The 22,601-nt window shown below is 43.0% G+C and overlaps 2 protein-coding genes across 2 annotated transcripts in view; one reads left to right on the top strand and one right to left on the bottom strand.

Moving 5' to 3' along the window:
* The window catches only part of LOC140158853 (serine/threonine-protein phosphatase 4 regulatory subunit 4-like), a 161,403-nt gene that overhangs the window by 13,822 nt on the left and 124,980 nt on the right, over positions 1-22,601 (top strand). The window lies entirely within an intron of this gene.
* Positions 14,449-21,616, bottom strand: LOC140167981 (uncharacterized). The gene is made up of 4 exons (XM_072191287.1): positions 21,604-21,616; positions 17,345-17,793; positions 15,254-15,391; positions 14,449-14,601 (listed from the first exon to the last, which is right to left on the bottom strand). The coding sequence occupies exons 1-4, from the start codon at positions 21,614-21,616 to the stop codon at positions 14,449-14,451; spliced, it is 753 nt and encodes a 250-aa protein (XP_072047388.1).

Genomic DNA, 22,601 nt, shown 5'->3' with positions numbered 1-22,601 from the left:
CTCAAGACCTGGTTCTTGATGAATGAAAACTGATCGAACAAGGTGACCTTTTCATTCTTCAAATCTGTTTTCTGTTACGGTTATATACAACTTGCCACGAAAGATCTCCATAGAAGGACTCAAGAACATTTGAACCAGTGCTTTAAAAAGTATAATATAAATGTTTCTTGGAATTCCAGCCATGCTGTTGAACAACTGGGTGTTGTAACTAATGTTATATCCACTTGACTCAGTACACCGGTCGATCTTACCGTTTCCGATGTTGATTAAGATACTTCTTGCATCGATCCCGAGATGCGGAAAAACCAATAGTCATTTTGTCCCACATAAATGAATAAATAACAAAAACCCCGATCCCGAGTGGACTCACCCATTCGGTGACGTCACACACGATAATCACCCCTTATCCTCCTTGGTTTCTAGATGAGATAGACGTGTGGATTTTTCTTTACCAACGCTAAGTATCATTACGAACCAAAGGACGAGATATACAGTTTGTTTGTTACACTGAGGTAAAAACCAACCAGTATAGTCGCTAGGAGATAGTTTTGACGACATTTTTCGCTAGAAAAGTGACAAAACGATCCAAAAACTTAGCTTGTATGTGTGTTTCCGCTCATATCACGGGACACACGTTTTCAAAATGGCCGCCCTTAGGACGCCATTTTAATTTTGTTCTCACGTAAAACAACTATAGCAGACTAGTAAGTTACAATAGATGTTTGTACAGTACTGTGTATACATGTATGGTGAGTGATTATCGCTATGTTTATGGTGTGCTCTATCGTTATATCTTTCAGTACGCGTCTGATGACGAGTTACTGCTAAGAGTTCGTGGGTTTCGAAGGACCAGCCTGACAAATCTTCCCCAAAAGGTTTTCAGTTTTTCATCCCTTTGTATATATATTTTTATATCATACCACTACATCAGCGCCAGCCACTGTGCGTGTGGGTCTGTTTATTGGGCTTGAGCTTGTGTTCGGGGGTAGTGCTGTACGCTCCCGATTACTACAATGTCTAGGCCTTGTCAATCATGCCCTTCCCTTGTGGCAGAGTGGGACCCGCATCCACTCTGCTACACCCGCAGGGATTGCTCTAAATCAAATAAGTGTGCTTCCTTTTGCATAGGCTTATCGGACATCCACTTCGAGGATTTAGAAAGTAGCGCCCGATTGGGTCTCCGACACAGACAGAAGACGAAGACTAAGAAACAGAAGCCTACAGGTAAGATTGATATGGTAGGTACTAGCGCGGCCGGCAAGGGCCACGCTAAGGTAACCTCTGGGGCTCCGGTCCCGGGCAAGCAGGCGGACCCTCCGGGGACTGCTAGCGAGCCCGAAGGCCTTGCAGCCAGCGAAAGCACTGACTTAACGTCTAAGCTAGTAGCAGGCAGCAGGGCGGTACTTGCCCTAACAGGCGAGTACCAGTCTACCAGTGAGATCTCTAGCGAGCTTCTTGCAGGTGGACACCCGTCTATTGCTGGCTTAACAGCGGGTCTAGCACCATGAAGTAGCCGGCGACGGACAGTATGCCAAGGGTACCCCGGGCTTGCCTGGGTTGAATCCTAGCATACAGCGTGCAGCGGACTTGCCTCGGCCGGTCTGTAACACGCAGCGTGCCAGTGGAACCCCGGGCTTGCCTGGGTTGATCCACGGCACGCAGCACGCCTTTCGTTCCCGCAAGGGTCGAATGAAAAGCGTGCATGGGTTTAGCAGAGACGATACCGGGGCTAACGCTTCAGGTGTAGTCTTAGCAGAACCAACTGGGGTTGTCACACGGCAGCGTTCCATGGTGGGACCGCCGAAAGTGATTCCCTGGGCCTTGGAATGGCTGCCGGCTGTCCTCCGGGACTGGCTAGCGGCTATACGGGGTTGGGCTCGCAGTCTCTCACGGGACAGCGACCCAAGTGCAAACAGTGGCAGCTACCGAGACGAGCTACGGCATGACTTCAGTGGTAGCCACTATGCACGCGCCCATAGCTGCCGTGAGTGGTCCGCCACACACAGCGACCTTGGGCGAGGCTCAAGAGGTTAGGGTAGGTAGTTTGAACAGCCTGGCTGATCAACAACCCACTTATGTCCTCGAGAGCCAGCAGAGCGTGGGTGATCCATTACAGTCAATGGGTCAATTACCCTCTTATGATCGATCACTATCTATTCAGCGGAGCATGGCTCCATTGATTGATACTGCCTATTCAGGTAGCGAGGTGACTGATCGAGGGTATACACGCTCAGCTACCCGTGATACTAGGCAAGCTCCTTTTAGCCAAGGGACAGCCGGTATAGCGGGGTACCCATACACACGGCTTGATCCTCTAGCGGGGAACGCTGTGAGGCATGGGTACAGTGGTACGCAGCCGGGAGCCCTACCGGGCACCCTCACGCTACAACCACGCAGGTACCGCAGTACTGCGTCCTGGTTACCACAGTCTCTGTGGCAACAGGGGAGGCGGTACTGGTACTGCCGTTCCATGGGGTTTCCCTGGTGGCGGATCCTTTCAGGGTCGGCTACCAACAGGGTATGCGCCGTGGTATCCGCCGCAGGGTGGTTTCTTCCACGGTCTACCACCGTGGCAAGTGCCGCCTAGCGTTGGGCAAGCAGTACCACCAGTTGTTACCCAACCCGGCGGCGAGTGGCTAACCCTGATACAGCTCAGGGTAGGCCGCACACTGCTATGGCTAGGGCGACAGCAGCGAGAGCGTCGCGGATCCCGGGTGCTATAGCTAGCATCTCGGGTCTAGCGGAGTACTCCCTCTTCTGCTGGTGTTCAGTTGGCTAGCCACACGGTGGCGACACCTCCCTGTCCACCTTCAGATGCCCGTCGTCAGATCTCTTCCTCATCAGAGAGTGAGTCAGAGTCTGAAGGCGAGGGAAAGGAGTCGGAAGATGAAACCAGTAGCGACTCACAGTCTGATGAGACTGTGCAGCTAGCTTCAGGTATCCTTCCCCCGCTGCCCCGTGAGGAACTCGCTAGCAATGGTCTGCCTGCGGACACCGCTGAGGTGATGAGCCGTGTGGCCCAAGGTTTGGGCCTGGCTTTCTCTCAGGAGGAGTCCGTTCAGGAGGACCAGGGCATCTTTTCAGTAGGATGCCCAGCTAGCGGCGTCCACACAAGGGTCGCCTGCACTTGCATTCCCGGCGGACCTCAAGGGTAGGTTTCGGAGGGCTGTCAGGCTCGCTGGAGCTTCGCCGCCGCGTGCTTGCACGCTTCCACTGCGTGTTTCGCAGGAGGACTACGAAACCTACCTCAGGGTCCCTGACATGGATCCAGACGGTGCCAAGCGCCTGCCGCTAGCGGCCAAGGCGAACGGGTCGTTCTCCCCCCAGTGGGAGGAGGAGCTAAAGCTCATCGATAAGCGAGCACGCCGCTTATCAGAGTCTCTAAGCGTCGCTACCACGCTTGCCGAGCACCTCGGTAGGAAGGTAGCCCACGACCACGGGGCAACCTCGGACCTCTTCCGCGAGGTTAATCTGTTAGCGGTGCTAACAGCTAACCTCAACGAGAGTTCTATGGGCCTAGCCCATAGGATGTCATCTCGCCGCCGGGAGAATGCCTGTCTGTCCCTCCAGTCAACTTACGGCTCCGACTTTGCTGATGCAATGAAGAAGTCAGACTCGGTGGGACAGGGGCTACTCTTTGGACAGGCCTTTTGCGCACGGTTGAGGACCGGGCAAAGAAGGCCACCAATGAGAGCACTCTGAAGAAGTCGGAGGCTGCCCTGACCAAGGGAAGGGCAGTAAGGCTAAGAAGAAGCACAAGAAGAAGAAGTCTTCTAAGCGTTCTTCAGCGCCAGCTCCGGCTTCAGCAGGACGCGCACCACAGACTACACCCGAGCCGAGGCTACTCCAGCACCTCCCAAGAAAACTGGGAAGCGCAAGAGTAGTGCTGGACCAGATGGCAAGCCCCCTAAGAAGAGCCGTTCTTCTAAGGGTGGCAAACCAGATCGGTCCTGAGGGCACGGGCGGTCGACAGTCCATGCCGGCAGGCCTTGGACTTCCACAGGGATTCCCCTGTGGGTGCCGCTGACAGACATTACGCCCAGAGATGGCATGCCATCTCACCGGGCGCCTGGGTATTGTCAGTGGTCAGTGGGGGTTACAGGCTGGAATTTACCAGCCACCCTCGTGGCGCCTGCACGATTCAGAGGTCCACGGTAGTGCCGCCAGACGGCCCCCAGCGCCGGGCACTACTGTCAGAGGTCACTCAGCTTCTCACGAAGCAAGCGATTGTCCCGGTCTACCCCCTTTCACCAAGGGGTTTTGGAGCACGCTTTTTCTGGCTCCAAAGAAGACCGGCGATTGAGGTCCATTCTGAACCTCAAGCCGTTGAACGAGTTCATCAGGCCCAAGAGGTTCAGAATGGAGACTCGCCGGTGCTAGCCTGCCCCATCAAGGGTATGTGGGCGGCATCGCTAGATCTCTCGGACGCATATCTGCATGTTCCGATCGCACCTCAAGATCAGAGGTTTCTACGCTTCAAGGTACAGGGTCAAACTTACCAGTTTCGATGCCTGCCATTCGCTTGTCCACCTCCCCAGAGTGTTTACACTCCTGGTCAGGGCGGTGGCAGCGTACCTGAAGCGCAGGGGAGTCAACATGTGTTGCTACCTGGACGATTGGTTCATTTACGGACGCACCCGCTGGAGACACAGTGTCTCGTGGAGTTAGTAGTCCGTGACGGTGCGGGACCTGGGATTTCTGATCAACGCCAAGAAATCCAATTTGGTCCCGACATGAGACACCACTATTCTTAGGGGCCCAGATCAACCTCAAGGAGGGATCGCGGTGCCCTCACCGAGAGAGGGTGACGAACATGGCGAGGTGTGCCCGACTCTTGGCGAGTCAGAGGGGCACCCGCTGTGGCATGGATGAAGGTTTTGGGCCTTATGGCCAGTATGGTAGACCTCGCACCGCACTGCCGCTTTCACATGAGGCCTATACAACTACACCTTCTAGCCTTTTACAGGCCCAGTCGTCACCCAATATCCCTCGCGGTTCCGATGTCGGAGATCGCGCGAGAGGAACTCTGGTGGTGGACCCATCAGCCCAATTTGACTCAAGGTGTCAGGTTTCCTGCACCAGCGGTCAAGGCCACGTAGTGACGACCGACGCGTCAAAGCTGGGCTGGGGGGCCACATCCACGGGACTCAGTCTCGGGCCTATGGTCGGCCACGGAGACGGAGTTCATATCAACCTTCTCGAACTTTGGGCAGTGGAGAGAACTCTCCAGCATTTCGAGAAGGTGATCGTGGGATCTCATATCGTTGTCCAAACAGACAACACAACCGTGGTGGCCTACCTCAACAGACAAGGGGGCACCAGGTCACCACGGTTATGCCTGCACGCACTACGCCTGATAGGGTGGTGCAAGGCCAGGCAGATTACGTTGAGAGCGATGCACATAGCGGAGTCACCAACATCCTCGCGGACGATCTGTCACGAGGAAAGGTGTCGGGACCTACAGAATGGTCCCTTGCTCCGCAGGTCGCCCAGACGATCTTCGAGGTGATGTACCACCCCTCGATAGATTTGTTCGCATCTCATCGAAATCATCAGCTGCCGGTGTATTGCTCGAGGGTCGCAGAACCACAGGCATTCGCCGTGGACGCTCTGTCCGTCGACTGGGGAGGAATGACTGCTTACGCTTTCCCCCCGATCTCACTGCTCGCAAGGGTGGTGACCAAGATCGGGAGGGAGGATTGCAACGTCATTCTGATAGCACCGTTCTGGCCGAAACACCTGTGGTTTCGACCGATGGTGGATCTACTAGCGGCTCAGCCGCGAGTACTCCCGAAAGTTATAAATCTACTCCGGATGCCGGAGGAGAGGTACCAAGTCTACCACTAGAGCACCTGCAGTTAGCTGCATGGCCCTTATCAGGGAGCGTGCGGCGGAGGGAGGCTTTTCATCAGAAGCTGCTTCTCTCATCGCCGGGGTAGACGAGAGTCTACCCTCCGCACGTATAGTCAGCGTTTGGCTCCCTACTACGCATGGTGCGATGAGAGAAATACATCTCCCACTAGAGCCCCTGTGCCTCTAGTGGCAGATTTTCTGACAGAAAAGTTCAGGTCAGGACTTCAGCAGGCAACGATAGCCAACTATAAGTCAGCCATTCTCTCGATTCATCGGGATTTGAAGACGGTCGACTATCAATTCAGATGGGTCCCTAAGTCTTCTTCTCGACGGTATGTTCAACGGCGCCCACCGGAAAGGAAGGTGGTCCCTCCATGGGACCTCAACACAGTCTTGGAGTATATTAAGGGTCCCCTTTGAGCCCCTGTCAAAAGCGACCCTTAAATACGCCACTCTTAAGGCGGCCTTTCTTCTGGCGTTGGCTTCTGGACGGCGCTGCTCAGCGTTTCACGCAGTCTCGAAGTCAGCCTCCGTATTTACTAACAACGGAGCGACGCTGTTTCTTCGCCCGGATTTCCTTGCAAAAATGAGCGAAGTACATTCCGACACTCGCCCTCTTCCTCCCCAGTATTGGGCAGGGTTCATCAATAGCCGAAGACAGGTTGTGGTGCCCGGTGAGGCGCTACAGCACTACCTTGGCGAACACAAACCTTAAGAGGGGCTCATGACCGCTTATTTATCACTCACGCAGAACCGCACGGTCCAGCCGCTAAACAGACTCTGGCACGGTGGCTGGTCCAGGTGTTGGTGGACTCGGGGCGGCAAAAGACGCCGCCCCAAGGCCCACTCAACCAGATCTATCTCATCTTCGTGGGCCTACCATAGGGGGGTCCCCATAGAAGAGATTTGTCAGGCTGTGTCTTGGAAGAACCCGTCGTCCCTTTTCCACGGTTTACTACAAAACGTAAACCAACGACCAGGCGATAAGTTCTCCAGGGCTATTCTCATGGAGATAATATGGTGGTTGGGTATCAGGTGTTTTGCGGACAATCAGAATTCCAACATGGTAAGAACCAGTGTTTCTATTCTTAACCACTGAACTTTCAGTTCAGGGTTTTTTGTCTGTTCACGTAGTCTTTCTGTTTCCCGGCCGTGAGGGGGGGAAATAGTTTGACCTCGCGATTACCATGCTACCCACTCTCCCGATCCTTATCAGATGCTGGCCAATCTTGTACCTCCATCCGTCGGTTACTTGCTAGATCGATCTTTCAGATGTTGATGCAAGAAGTATCTTAATCAACATCGGAACGGTAAGATCGACCGGTGTACTGAGTCTAGTCCCAAACAAAAATGTTTGGTAGACTCATAACCGGTGCGATCTTACCTTTCCGATGTTGATTATCCGACCCGCCGCCCCTACAAGTTTGGCGAGTAGGGGCTGCCCAAGTCGGATAAGGGGTGATTATCGTGTGTGACGTCACCGAATGGGTGAGTCCACTCGGGGATCGGGGTTTTGTTATTTATTCATTTATGTGGGACAAAATGACTATTGGTTTTTCCGCATCTCGGGATCGATGCAAGAAGTATCTTAATCAACATCGGAAAGGTAAGATCGCGACCGGTTATGAGTCTACCAAACATTTTTGTTTGGGACTAATATTTGATAAAACTATTTACATTTCAATGTATAGGCAACATTGATAAACGTGGGAACTACGCACAAAAAGTATCCGAACACTCAAAACAAAAAGCAATATCTTAAAGACACTAAACCTAAACACCAAATGAAGTACGTCAATAGATTGAGAATTTTGAAAGAGAGCATTTCAGAAGTGACAAAATTTACATACATGTAGACTCCCAAAACATGCTAATTATGAGCACAATGAGTGAGTGTTATGATGAACCTGTTCAGCGTTCGAATCTGTTCAGCGTTCGAATAACAGGAATCACCATGAAAGAGGTAATAGCCCAAATTTGTCACTTCTGAAATGCTGCAGGCTGTTTTTGCATTCAATTTTTTTTACTTTTTCAATTTCGTACTTTTGGTTGAGTGTCTTTTTAAAAGATATTGCTTTTGTTTGGATACTTTTTGTGTGCAGTATAGACCACTTGGCATGTGACGTCATTGCCCGGCAGTATCTTGCTACAAGCATTCTTGCTACAAGATTATGGCAATTTCCATTGTTCGTTTGCCCTGCAGTGTGCGTGACGCATCATAGTCTGCTAAGGGCACGTGCATTTTAAATCGCCGCCACATTTCATATAGTACAGGAAAGCCATTGAACAGTGTAGCGGCTCATTCGAGCATATCGATAGACGAGTCCCTCGCCTTTGTTGATAAACAGTGATGTCAAGTGGTCTATATAATGAAAGATCAGGACTCATGTTGCATAAATTATGCCTACCTTTAAGGACCGTCGGTGTCAGGATTTAAAAAAGTGGATTTATTGGCTACTTAATCATGCTTAATATCGATAAAAATCGATAAATCAAATTTCCTCCCAATTTACCAATAACTGCTAAATTCATCCCTCAGTTTTTTGGGTTTTTTTCTTTTTTTGTTTTTTTTTGGTGATGTGCACCCTTGAAGATGTCTAGCCTGCTGGCTTAAGAAACCTGACCTAAAATTCATCTTTTTGAAAACTTTTTCAGTGTAACTTTCAATATAATAATTTTTAATGATTTTAATACCACCTGTGAAGGCTGTGATATTTAGCTATACTTATTCTCATCAAATTCTACTACTACTGGTGACCAGTCTGGAGTTAAGCTTACACATAGCAGAATTCTGCAGCTACTACTGTCTTCTAATAGGCTAGCATCCTTTACTGCTAAGTACGAATTTCATCAGATATTTAAGGTGAGATCATTCCTTGGACAGATGTGTAGAACCATTAACCGGTAAACAAAGACTGGTAGTCGACGCTGTCCCAATAAGAAGTTTTTTCATTCATTGCTGGCATGGAAATCATTTCTCCTTGGAACCCCAGTACAGTACAATATCATCACATGACCTAGGACAACTGCTCAATTTGAGTCCTTTTTTCCTGATTCTTTGATACTTTTGTTTCTTTATCAGCAACTTGAACTTGCCAGTGAAATTGTAGACTTCTCCGTAGTCCACTTGCCAATTGTTTATACTCTGGCTATTACATTTAAGCTTAAAACTCTGATTTAATTAATGTGTGCACAATTGATAGATTTTCACAACTGATCTTTTCAGTCACCGTACGCCCTCTGTTTGTTAGCTTCCCAAGTGGACTACTGACTTTGGATTGCAGTTAACATTTTTAACACGGGACTCTATAACTAAAATTGGTCATGATGTAATGCATCTTTCAATCTGGCTTGTGATTGGTCGCCCAGATCTCGTTATTGTTTAAATCCTCCCGACACGTACTGGTACCATTAACTATACATGGTACACAACTATCTAGGGAATGCGGCGCTTTTGTGCTGGCGGATGAACGTACACATCTAGCGCGTATTGTACAACCATGCTTAGTCTTGTGGTTAGATTTTATTGATAAACAAGTATGATTGACAGTGTGTTTTAGAGAACAAAGTCCCGGGTAAACAGGGGGTAAAGTTCTGCTTAAAAGTGAAAGTCCATAGTCGGTTTTTCGGATAATAAACTGGCAGATTCTAAAATTAGAATTGTTCAGTATTGAAGTGTCATTATAATTATGCCATTATGATATGTTGCATTCAATAATATAAGCCTACGTACATGTACATGTAGGGCCTATACTTTACTCTTACTGTCACAAATATAATTATATAAACTTTTTCATAACCATTTTATACTAGTATTTTGATGTAATAAATATCAGTATAATTTCGAGTTCAACTGAATGCGTTCATCATGATTAATAACATTTTTATTTATCAAAAATCGACTATGGCATAGTCTAGTGAAATTGATGATATTGATAGTATTGGATAGTTGATTGATTATTATCAATATATATTGACGGTCCTTTTTTCCTACTGTACCATACTTTTCACAACACATTAATCTTAATATATTTACATTTGTAAGTTTACATTCAAGATTATAGTCATTGACATACATGTAGTGAAATTCTGTGTGATCCGCATGTGTAGGGTGCACAACACTAAATCCTTCTGCATTTGGTGTAACCCTTTATAGTCCCGGTAAAAAATAGCACCTATGCAAAATATATCAACGTCCCGAGGGGACCAAATTTGAGTGACTCTTGGTTTTGTTTATAAAACGATAGAATTGGAGCTCAACATTAAAAATCTGTTCAGAAAATGTTCTAAATCAAATGTGCATGGGTGATAGGGTCTCAGGACAATATCATGGCCGGAACTGGAAAGGAGGTGCGAGTGACGGCTGTAATTCGGGATGGCGCTGTTAAGGGATTTGTATCTCTCAAGTTTGTCTTAACTTGTTTCAAAAAAATCAAATTTAAATAGAAATAATAATAATAATAATAATAAAAGGGGATTTTAAAGCGCCTAATACATACGTCTCTAAGCGCTGTACAATAAAAACAATCATTTAAACACCATTATGTATACAATCTTAAAAACTACACCAAAATTCAGTGAGACAAAAATATATAAGGTAATCTTTATTTGAGACATTGGTGCAATCAAAATATTAAAAACTAGATTTCGCGGTTCTCGGGTTGGGCGGTTCTCGTGATAGGCCTATCTCTAATTACCCAACACCCGTTACCCATAATACTTGTCCTGACCTTTCAAACTACTACGATATACGTCTCTCAATGATGTTATCATGTCTTAAAAATAGGCCTATTTGTCCGATGAGATGCACCTGTTAGTCACTGTAATGCTTTCCGATGCTCTTTTCGCCCGTCGGTACTCCGCGACTACGCGATAGCGCACCATGAGCACGCGTTAGGGAGCTACGCAGACGCCGATTGCTTGCTGGACAGAGGGACGGACGGACACGCCATGATTACCCGGTGGGTTCAGTTTGTATTTAAAGGTAGGACGTATGACCGTTCCAGGATTTGAAAATGACCCCTATTTCACGGGAATTGAGGACATTTGCAGCAATTTTACCCCCTATTTTGCACAAAATACCTTCCTTATTTTTATCATTTTGAGGACGCATTTTTATTTCACCCCCTTATCACGAGGAATCAAGGACATTTTTCCGAAATAAATACCCCTATTTTTACCACTTCAAGGACGCTTTTAAATTTTTCCCCTATTTCACTGGGAAATGAGGACAATTTTTTTGGAAAAAATACCCTATCAATTTTTGTGTGGAACTACTAAAAGAACGGACAGAAAAAATACAAAAAAACAAAAACTGTAGCGGTAAAACGTGGAGGAAAGTCCTAGAAATACACCCTATTTTTCATTTCAAGGACAATTTTGCTCCAAAACACCCCTAATTTGGACAATCACGAACAATTTTGCCCTCGAAAATTCAGCGGACATATCTTGAAAAGTACCCTAATTGGAACCATCATGCGTACACATCGTCAGTGAAGACTGAACCCACCAGGCATGATTAGTATTATGATGTTGTTAGAGAGGTAGAAAAACAAACTTACTTTCTTATATTTTCGCATGTATTTCAATGGGACATTTATTTAGTGGTGTGCACCCTGTACATCATATACATGTAGCACTTAAGGTGCTCCAAAAGCTCCCAATACTCCCAATATAAATATATGTAAGAAAAGCAATATAAATAATGTTTAAACATTATAAATGTTTAAACAAGAAAATACAAACAAGCAAATCACTTGCTGATCTCTAAGATATTCACAAAGTTCCCTTATTTGCTTATGCCGAAATATGTTAAGATTCATGGTTTTCCAATTAAACTTTGGGTAGTTATTATTTCAGTTTGGTGTATTCTTATGTTTACATAACACATACATACATTTTCATGTTAAATATGAATTCATTATAAGGTACACCACATTTTGAATACTGTTATATATTATGACTCAACTATTTACATTTTAATACAATCTGATCCAATCAAACTCAAGTCAGGAATTGTGAAAAAGTTTGAGTAAGCAACTTATACCATTCAGAACTTTCACGGCACATGTGCTGATGTTGAATCCCATAGTCCCAAGCATACTTGGTTGTAAATTAATGAACTTTTTATGTCAATCTATGTTTTTATTGTTCTTTCTTTGCCCCTGAGTTTTGCCTCTCAATTTCATTACTGCAGGCATGGGTCTGATTGGATCAGTCATGTAGGCCTACATGTAAATAGCTTTGATGTTAGGACAGGACCCTTGTTTCACAAATTGTGCCCATTGTAATTCTACATTCAAGATCAAGAACATACAATGTAGCAATGGAATGAAATTCTTAAGTTTTATACACAAGGAAAGCCATTTTACCCATTAAAAAACATGTAAATTCATGGAAAAGTAAACATCTCTTGAAAATTATGGAATGGAAACAAAATTGAGCCTTTCTGTAAAAAAATATACCTAAATATATACCGGTACTTAATTCTAGCACCATGAACACATTGAGTTGAGGTTGGGATAAAAGGTAGACTTTTCCGTAGTCCACTTGCCCATATTACATATTATTTCTAGCTATGACCGTGACGTTTATACCAGCCCTCGAATTAACCCACGGCACCGACGGCATATTGCCGTGGGTGCCCACCCCCATTGCCGCAATGCCCTCAAAATATGTCCTTTACCGACGGCAGTCACTTGCCGTGCCCTTAAATGAAGTTGCCGTGGGTGCCCTAGCCGGCCAGCCCGGCCCCTTCATTATAAAACAAGTATTGGTTAAATCCCCGCAAAATATGGAAAATTAGATTGAAAATATTGAACACGATCGCTATTTTGAGCATCGTAACCCAGCTATCAATTAAAGTAGCCTATACACAATAGTTTGTTGTGAATTAATATTCATTACCCCTACGTATTACGTAAGCTTAGATATTCAGCCAATCACATCGGCTTTTATACATTATCTGGTTGCTAGAATTGACTTCATTTTCTCGATTGGTCAGAGAAACACCTTCAGCGTGCCCCTTCTCTTTTCTAATAGCTCTGACACTTAACGTGCACAGGGTTTGACTCTGCCTGTACATGGTACCAATGACTTCCGAATCACGGATGTCGCACATACACTACCTATATCTGCACGTGCTAAGCAGTGTATGGGGGAAGAAGAAATGCTCCAATTAAATTCTGTGATGAAACTGAACTAAGGATTCCTGACCATATAGGAACTTATTGGGAGGGAAGAGAATTTTCACCTAAGGCAAGCCCAAGGCTCGAACCCTTGCCGATCATATCTCCCGGCTGACAGCCTACATGTAACACCTTAACTGCTCTGCCATCTCACCCTCTCATTTTATTGTGCAATAAAGAAGGGAAAACAAAACTAAACAGAGTGAGCAATGTATAGGCTGTTTTACAGATGTTTAACACTGTATACACACAGTGTCCGAAATAAGGGAAACATGGAGGTTGTCCCGAGGACAACTAAAGCATGAATTCTGCTTGTCCTCAAAAGCATGAATTCTGCTTGTGCTCAAAACATTTTGGTTGTCCCCAAACTATATATATGTCATGTTTTTGAGTGCAAAGAATCCAAATAGTGGTTGTCCAAGGGATAAGTACACAGCTCAATATGGTTGTCCCCAGTGATTTTTGGACAAGAGGACAAGAGGATAAGTGCTAATTTCGAACACTGCCTACACACAACCCATAAAAGGGAATATTCCTTGCCTGCGCATACAAGATGGCTGCCAATCCTGCTATGCCATGCATGCATGAGCGGCCATCTTGGATGCGCAGTTGAAGTGAACTAAAAAACTGTTAATGAGGAATAATCATTTGAAATGTGTATAAAGTAGGGCCTAAAAAAATTGTTTGATAGGCGTAAAAAATATAGGGTAGGTGGGGGTGATTTAAAAAAAAAACTTTTTAAGCTGTAAATTTCGTTTGATAAAGGCTTTAGAACTTTTTTCTATTTTTTTTTTATAAACTTATTTATTTTTATTTATTTTTTTAATTTGATTATTTTTTTTGTGCAAAAACAAAGAAAAAAAAGTTAGGGTAGGGCCTAATGCCTAATTTTAGGGTAGGTCGGGTTACACCAATCAAACAATTTTGTAGGCCTAGTTGTAAGTGTTTTCCCTCACTCGCATCTCCTACAAAGTCTACATTTTTGATCTGTGTTCAAACCAAGATATTATTAACCCTAACTCTATAAAATTTTACAAAGCAATACCACTGCACATACATGGTGCTATGACGCAATCACCCAAAGTAATATACACACATTGTCATTGGCAGGGCCAGCGAAACCTCTGTGGCTACCAGTCGGTGATCTTGTGCTTGGCACCCAGAGGGTCTAAGGTTTGAATCCCAGGGATGCTAAGTAACTACTTTGTTCATCTTGTCTCCTTTTTTGTTCCTTCTTTCCTTTCCGATAGCCAAAAGCTACTTTTAGTGTTAGGGTTAATTATACCTTATTAAAGAGTGATACTCAAGCACCAAATTGCAAATCATCCCTGAAAGTCCCATCAATTGCTTGGGTTTAATAATTTGTTGGTTTGCAGGGCAATTTTCAAAGTATTTTAATAGCAAATGTTCAATAATCCATGTATACTTGAATGATCTGAACAATGACACTAATTATTATCATAACAATCCCAGTGATAAGACCTGCCATTGACCACTTTTTGGCTGATTTTGCTGCTCGTTGTGCACCATCTACGTCCCCACTTTCCCATATTCTCTTTACCTGATAAAATAAAACAATGAGATTTACAATAAAAGTTTGATTAATCTGCCTTAGGGATCATTCACAACACTTGTTAGGGGGGCCTGATGCAAAAAAAAATTTCGGGGTTGAAATGAAAATTATGGGTCAACCCCATAGAAAAGCATATAAACTCAATTTTCCCAGGAAAATGTGTGGTCAAAACGTTTAAGGCCCCCACCATTTTGCATCAAGCCCCCTATCAAGTGTTTGTGAACGGTCCCTTTATTGAGTACCTCATAAGAATATAATATTGTTTAACATAATATGTTAATAATAATATGCATGCTCTTGTACAGCAGTCTGCAACTAGGCCTATTATAATAGCTTATCCTTATTCTATGTGGTATCTGGATATATTTTGTGTTGGCTTATTACTATTTATAACAGATTCGTCAGCATTTTAAACAAATACCCCCTACTTATTAATCCAGTGGCATTTTTAAAATTGTAAACTCTATTTTGATACATAGGTAGAAATAATAATATGATAACAGCACACGTTTACACTACTTTCGGGCTCTCGCGCTAAAGCGCTTTGGTTGGATGCTCGCTAAGTCAGCGGGGAAGCGCTTCTGTTGAACACCTAGCACTCGCTAAGTCCGCTTGGGCCACAAACTGCGGCTACACTTACCTGTGATGCTTTTACGATGCCACAAATTCCAAACAGCGGACAGCAGCATAGCGTTACAATTACGGCGAAAACAAGGTGGTTATTGGGTGGTGCACCTTGCTGCCCTGTTCTCATAATAACTGTTTGGTGTGGTGCATTCTAGGTGAAAAAAAAAGAGAGTTGTTGGAGCTTCATGTTTTGTGACACTAAATAATGCAACAGTAAGCCATTTCTTTGTTCTTGGTAATTATCAGTTTGAACATTTGGAAGTTTCCTTTTTGTTGATTTCTATTATTTTTTTAAACAAACAATTAATTGGTCCATTTCCTAATTTGAGATTTCTTGAACCTTAATATAGATGAATCCAATTTCGCACATTCCCACACCTCATTATGGCAGCCATAGCTGGGTCCCATCCTACCTGAAATGTGAAATAATACAGCCTTGGTGAGGATTTTAAACTACACAAACAAAAGAATGATGAAAGTTTACAATATTCACCCAAACACCAGTTTGGTGCAGATGGGACCCAGCAATGGCCAAATGAATTCTGACCATCACTTGGCTCATTGGATTCGTCTATAAACACTAACATGTATTTGTTCACTTGAAACACAAGAAAATAAAACAGATACTTATTATAAATATTACCCCCATTTTTTGCTGGTGTCGAATGAAAGAAAAAAGTAAAGAATATAAATAAAATATTTCATACTGGTCTAACAGGCATTCATATATGTCCTTTTTAGGGTTATAGCCATGCCGGTCGGCGCTGGTCGGGGTAACCGCACGGACCGGCACTAAAAAAAAAAAAATTAAAAAGATTGTGCCCCAAGCCAGCCCTCTAATTGGATAGTAAAATTAGCTGGCACTCAACTTGGGCTAGCTATAACCCTGGTCCTTTTCATATCCCAAAATGCCATGAAGGTCTGACACCACCCCCCAGTGTAGTGTGGTGTGTTAAATGAAAGAGATAAGACTATAATAAAAATAATATTGTGGGTCATGTCATATTATTCATATTGTGGATCCTTTCACATCTTGAAATGCCAAGAAGGTATGACCCCTGAGTGGTAATCTAATGAAAGAGAAAAAGGTAATGAATATAAATTATAATAAAAATAATTTTCCTCAGACACTACTCATATTAAGACTCAGGTCAATATTTCTGGGTCCTTTTCATATCTACAGGGATGTGAGAGTTCCTCTTTTCAGCTGATTTCCTCTTTTTTTGTTGCCAAAATTTACGTGTTTTTCTTTTATTTTCAGCCCATATTTGGCGTTTTTACCCGGATTTTACACTGTTTTTAGTGATTTTCCTCGTTTTTGGTCTGTGGCCTCTCACACCCCTGTATCTAACAAGAAATGTCTTTAAAAAGACAATGCCATGGATGAAATTCATGTTTTATAATTTTACATTGATACGTACTTGGAATGCTAGTAATTTTTTTGTGTGTAGCACAACTAACCGGGTGGGAAATGTTGTTACCACCAATGACATACTATAGGAAATTCTCAAGAATTTTTATGTTAAAAGCTAAAAAAAAAAATGTGTGCTAAATAGGTATACATTTAATTTACACTTGTACAAACAAAGGGATCAATAGAAATCACAGCCACCGTATTTCGCCTCAATCCAACAATCTATATTCGGAAAAATCCCAAGAAGGAATGACCCCTGGGTGACAGTGGTATACCACAATATACTGCAGAAGCCACATGGTGAGGGTTGTAGCTACAGTGTTCGACAGAGTGTGGTGGAGTCCACCACTTACTTCTGGAACCCACTGCTGAAGGTTCATTTTGATGCTAGAGCCCAGCACTCAAACTGAAAAAAACCCAACATTTTACCAAATTTATCCTTGAAATATCCACTTTTGTTGAAATCTTGCTAAATCAAGCTCCTTGCTACAACCCGGCCCATGGTTCAGCTATGGTGCGGTAACCGCTCTTACCTATTTTTTTTACTATTTCACTCTACTTAAAAAAGTTTCATGGCTCAGACAGTTATTGGTGAGAAAATATGAATCGAGAATGCGCGAATGTGAAATATTTTGATTATGTGCGTGATAAAAAAATATCTACATCATTTTTTGGACATCCAGTACTTACTGGTTCATACTGAACAGTTACTCCACCTCCACTGTCAGGGTATGCTGGTGGAGCTTGTTGCTGTGGAGGGTACCCTTGTTGAGGTGGATATCCTGGTGGATGATAACCTTCTTTAGTAGGGTAACCTTCTTGTGGAGGGTAACCCTGTTGAGGAGGGTGACCCTGTTGTGGAGGATAACCTTGTTGTGGAGGGTACCCTTGTTGTGGAGGGTAACCTTGTTGTGGTGGGTACCCCTGTTGTGGAGGATAACCTTGTTGTGGAGGATCCCCTTGTGTAGGGTAACTTTCCTGAGGAGGACCAGGGTAGCTTTGCTGTGGTGGGTAACCTTGTTGTGGTGGGTACCCCTGTTGTGGAGGATCACCTTCTTGTGGAGGGGCACCTTGCTGAGGAGGACCAGGGTAGCCTTGCTGTGGTGGGTAAGCAGAGTCTTTTGGAGGATATCCAGAATCTAGATAAAACAACACGTAAAACAAATTATATAATACTTTCTGGAAATACATGTGAATCTGCAGTGTACACTACAAATACAATAAATTGTGACACATGATCCAGTCCATGGAGGTCAAAGGAAGCATTTTAAAAAATTGAGTCTACTGTAATTGTTACCTCATACAAACATTAGGCTATCATACGGTACTGAAAACTCCAGAGGTCTAGCATGCTGGTTGTACAGTTATGACGTTTTGTGATGTCTATTTTCTGATGTATTTTGTTATTTTTATGCCTCCACGGAGGTATTATATTTCCTGGTTGTCCGTCTGTCCGTCCGTCCGTCCATCTGTCCGTCCGTCCGAGCTTGTGAGTACAATTTCTCGGAACTGGTAAGGCGTATAGTGATGCAATTTGGTGGAGGGGTGGAAAAATATGGTAATTAAGTACCTAATTTGCATAATTTATGTATATCAAGCAAAATAACCTTGTGCACAGGTTATCTGGAGATCTGTACGAGTTACAGTGATGAAACCTGGCAGAGAGTGGCACAGCCAGAGGTTCTTGACCTGATTTGCTTTTCGGTGCAAAATTTGCATAATCGCAAGGTCATTGTGAGGTCATTTGGGGTCATCCGGGGTCAAATGGCCATATATTGTTGCAGGTTCATGAAATTTGGTGGGAACGACTACTGTAGGGAGAAAAAAATGTCAATGTCATTTTGGGGTCATCCAAGGTCAAATTGCCATAGATTGTCGCAGATTCATGAACTTTTGTGGGGATGACCACTGAAACTAACCAAAAATGTCAAGGTCATTTTGGGGTCATTCGGGATAATGTGGGAACAGCCACCTTAGTGAGACAAAGAATGTGTAGGTCATTTTGGGGTCAAGTGAAATTGCACCGGTTAAAATGATGGGCGTCAAGGTGGAGGCATTGCGGCTGACGCTTTGCGTCAAAAAACGTGCAGGTCGAGAACCGCAAAATTCTAGTTTACTCCATATTTTTGCCTTTATCTCAATTTCAAATTTGGACCATGGACCAGGTTGTGTCACAATTGTTTTAAATAGAAATAGTAAAACTCAAATGTCTGAAACGCGGGAACATGGCTGGTACCCCCTGAATCGGGCCCGTTGCCCACATAACCCCCATGGTCCGAACCCAGTGCCATGCTCTTTAATTGTCAAATCAGCATTTATTTTAGGCATTTCAGTCACACACAGACCGGGGAGAGGGGCAAGTTTTTTTTCATTTATAGTGTAAAGTGGACCCAAAGCAAGTAATGGACAGTGTTTTCCTACTCTAAGCAAGTATCTTTATACTGAACTACGAGTAACAATGATCACACATAAAACTGGCTGTAGCGGTCAGTCATGAGGCCTGAAGAAAAACCAATGAAAAAAGCACATGTTTTGAGGAGTTTTTGAGAACAATTTCACCCATAATTTTCCCTTCATTTCAACTGATTTTTGTCCGCATCTTGGTGCCGAGTTTAGCTACCCTTTTCCAGTACCATCTGTGCGATTAAAGGTACCCTTTTTTCCATGTTTGGTGGGTTTTTTTACCCAAAACAAGATACTCATGGGTCAGTCCATGTCAAAACAGACTGAGTGTACACCCACCCTCTTGGATTATGCTCTCCTTTGGCTCAGGGGTACCTTTCATGGACCCCTAGGTGAGGTCACAAGAAAAAAATTCAAATTCAATTTCGTTTCGAATGGCGGGCCATCTAAGTTTGGCGACCTTGACCAAAATTGGGAATTTAAGGTGTCCAAATGACAAAGCGCTCTCTTTGAGAGGCATTTTCTTCTTAATTAAATCAGTTGTGACCCTCTTTTTGAATGTGGTCACTCACTGGCTGTGTCTGAAATGCCTAATGCCAAAAAAGATTGATTTGAATTTCGTTGGGATTTCAGAGGGGTCAAAATCAGCACTTCATACTGTTCAATCAAATTATCTTTGATTTTGAAGGACCCATGATAATGCCACAGTGCACTTATAGGTCCTAATTATGTTCAGAATGGATTAACCATGTGCCAATGTCTATGAGCAATTCAAAAAAAGAGAAATTTCTAGACCCCCTACAGAATTTTAGGCCCCCCTAAAGTGGTTCAGCCACAAATGGTGCTTAAAATCTGCAATTTTGACACCTAATAACTTTAGGTGTACACCAGATATGAATTTCTAGTCTTTTGCATCTGAAAGAATGTAGTCTAATGTTACTAGGAACATAAGATTTGTTTTGTATTTTTGTGTTTTGATATTTTCAAAAAGGTCGTTGACCTATGAACATTTTTCGTCATAGCGCCCTCCTGAAAGGTCTGACACATAACAAACTATACATTTTTTGAATTCTCTTGACCATACGAGTAATTTGATATATTACTTGACATAATTGGGAGCATTCTGAAAATTTGACCCCATAACCTGTACTTTGCATGTGCATCGTTGCCGGAAGTGCATTTTTGACCCCTATAAAAATCCATACAGAGGATTAGAAAGTAGTTTTTCTTATTACTTGACTCAAGAGCAACTTGAAATATCAGGATAAATAATACAAATGGCTATAAAGTGATAAAAAATATAAAAAATATCATACTAAAATTGGCATTTTGTACCGTATCCTGTATGCATGGTATGTTAGGCAAAAATGACTATTTTTGAAAGCGTCAACTTAATACTAAAACACAAAAATACAAAACAAATCTTATGTTCCTAGTAACATTAAACTACATTCTTTCAGATGCAAAAGACTAGAAATTCATATCTGGTGTACACCTAAAGTTATTAGGGGTCAAAATTTGCCGACTTTAAGTGCCATTTGTGGCTGAACCACTTTAGGGGTGGCCTAAAATTCTGTAGGGGTCTAGAAATTTCTCTTTTTTGAATTGCTCATAGACATTGGCATATGGTTAATCCATTCTGAACATAATTAGGACCTATAAGTGCACTGTGACATTATCATGGGTCCTTCAAAATCAAGATAATTTGATTGAACAGTACGAAGTGCTGATTTTGACCCCCTCTGAAATCCCAACGAAATTCAAATCTATCTTTTTGGCATTAGGTATTTCAGACACAGCCAGTGAGTGACCACATTCAAAAAGAAGATCACAACTGATTCAATTAAGAAGAAAGTGCCCCTCAAAGAGAGCACTTTGTCATTTGGACCCCTTAAATTCACATTTTTGGTCGAGGTCGCCAAACTTTGATTGCCCGCCATTCGCATAAACGAAATGGAATTTGAATTTTTTCTTGTGACCTCACCTAGGGATCCATGAAAGGTACCCCTGAGCCAAAGGAGAGCAAAATCCAAGAGGGTGGGTGTACACTCAATCTGTTTCGACATGGACTGACCCTCATGTTATCGCCATGAAAAAAGACCTTTTTACTTTGTATGCAGGTTATATAATACAGCTTGAAATACATGTGCCCCACCCCGTTCCCCGGATACAGACCAACATAATATTGTATCCAAAACAGTGGTCAGTGAAAAGGGTCCCCTTTTCATTTTTACAGGAAGTATAGGTCAGTGTTTTAGGTGGGAAATGTGACAACCTGCTCTAGGATGATAACACATGATAGCATATGATGAGAGTCAAGAGGAATACTGCCAAGATCATAAATTATTATCCTGGGCTAAATAATACAAAAAAACCCTATTTTTTAGTACCGTAATAATATAGTATAGCTCTATGTCTTAGTGTACATGCATTGTGAGCAATACACATGCACAATTGTTGCTGCTGCACTGATGTCAAGAAAATAAACATGTACAGCTAGCTACATCTATTTTTGTAAAGCATGCTTTCCTAACATTCAAACTCACCCTTTTCTGTCATTGTGTTCAAAATTACTAGCTAAATTGACAGATGATGATGACGGTAAAATCTGTGCTTAAGGAACACAGATACTCAATCTGCGTTAGGAATAAGGCAGGTTCTTGAGATGCTATAAAAAGATGGGAATAACAAGGCGTTTCCTCCGCTGTAGTGTACCTCCATGCGCCCTACATATAGACTACTCCAAAGTCTAGCATGAAATACATGATACAAGAATTCAGCGAGGGGTAAAACTTGAGACTGTGTGAAAGACTGCTGTGCAAACAGCTTACAGCACTGAGAGGATGTGATGTACACTAAAAATGAGAATTATTTTTAGAGTTTTTTCAATATTATAAATTATAAATCACTATGTTCAAAACAAAAATTATATCATTCAAATGGAAAAAATGACAAAATAAGGTAATGAAATCAGAGACACAAACATTTGAAAAACATTCAGGCAGATTGTAATTCACCGCATTACCGAAAGGGTTTATATTAATGTTAATGTTGGTCATGCATGTATGTTACATGGTACAAATCTGAGTCTTGGTATCACAGTCTACCGACTAATTATTTTAAGTACTATATATTATGTCGCCAGTCAAAAATAGTAAGTCCAGTTGACTAGATTTGACTAGATTTTAATTATATCAACTTGATATTTTATATACCTGGATGACTGAGAATAATACACAAATATACATATTATTATTACCGGTAATTATTATTATTATTATTATTATTATTGGTCTTTACCAAATACCATGTTGTTTTACAGGGGAAAATGTCTGCTATTCTTACATAAACTGCTCAGTGCCAGAAGTGGGTAAGTGCAATAGCTGCCCTCTGAACATTTGGCAATTTACACATAGTATATTGTACTCATCTACACATGGCAGCTACATATGGCAGCTGTTGCACTTAACCACTTTGGCACTGAGCAATCGACATGTAAGTATTCAATATAATGAAAGCAAATGTATCAATTATGCTCTTTACT

This window comes from Amphiura filiformis, chromosome 1 (genome assembly GCF_039555335.1).
Source record: "Amphiura filiformis chromosome 1, Afil_fr2py, whole genome shotgun sequence".
NCBI lineage: Eukaryota > Metazoa > Echinodermata > Ophiuroidea > Amphilepidida > Amphiuridae > Amphiura > Amphiura filiformis.
Note: the sequence above shows the minus strand (reverse complement) of the source record. Positions and strands in the feature narration are given on the sequence as shown.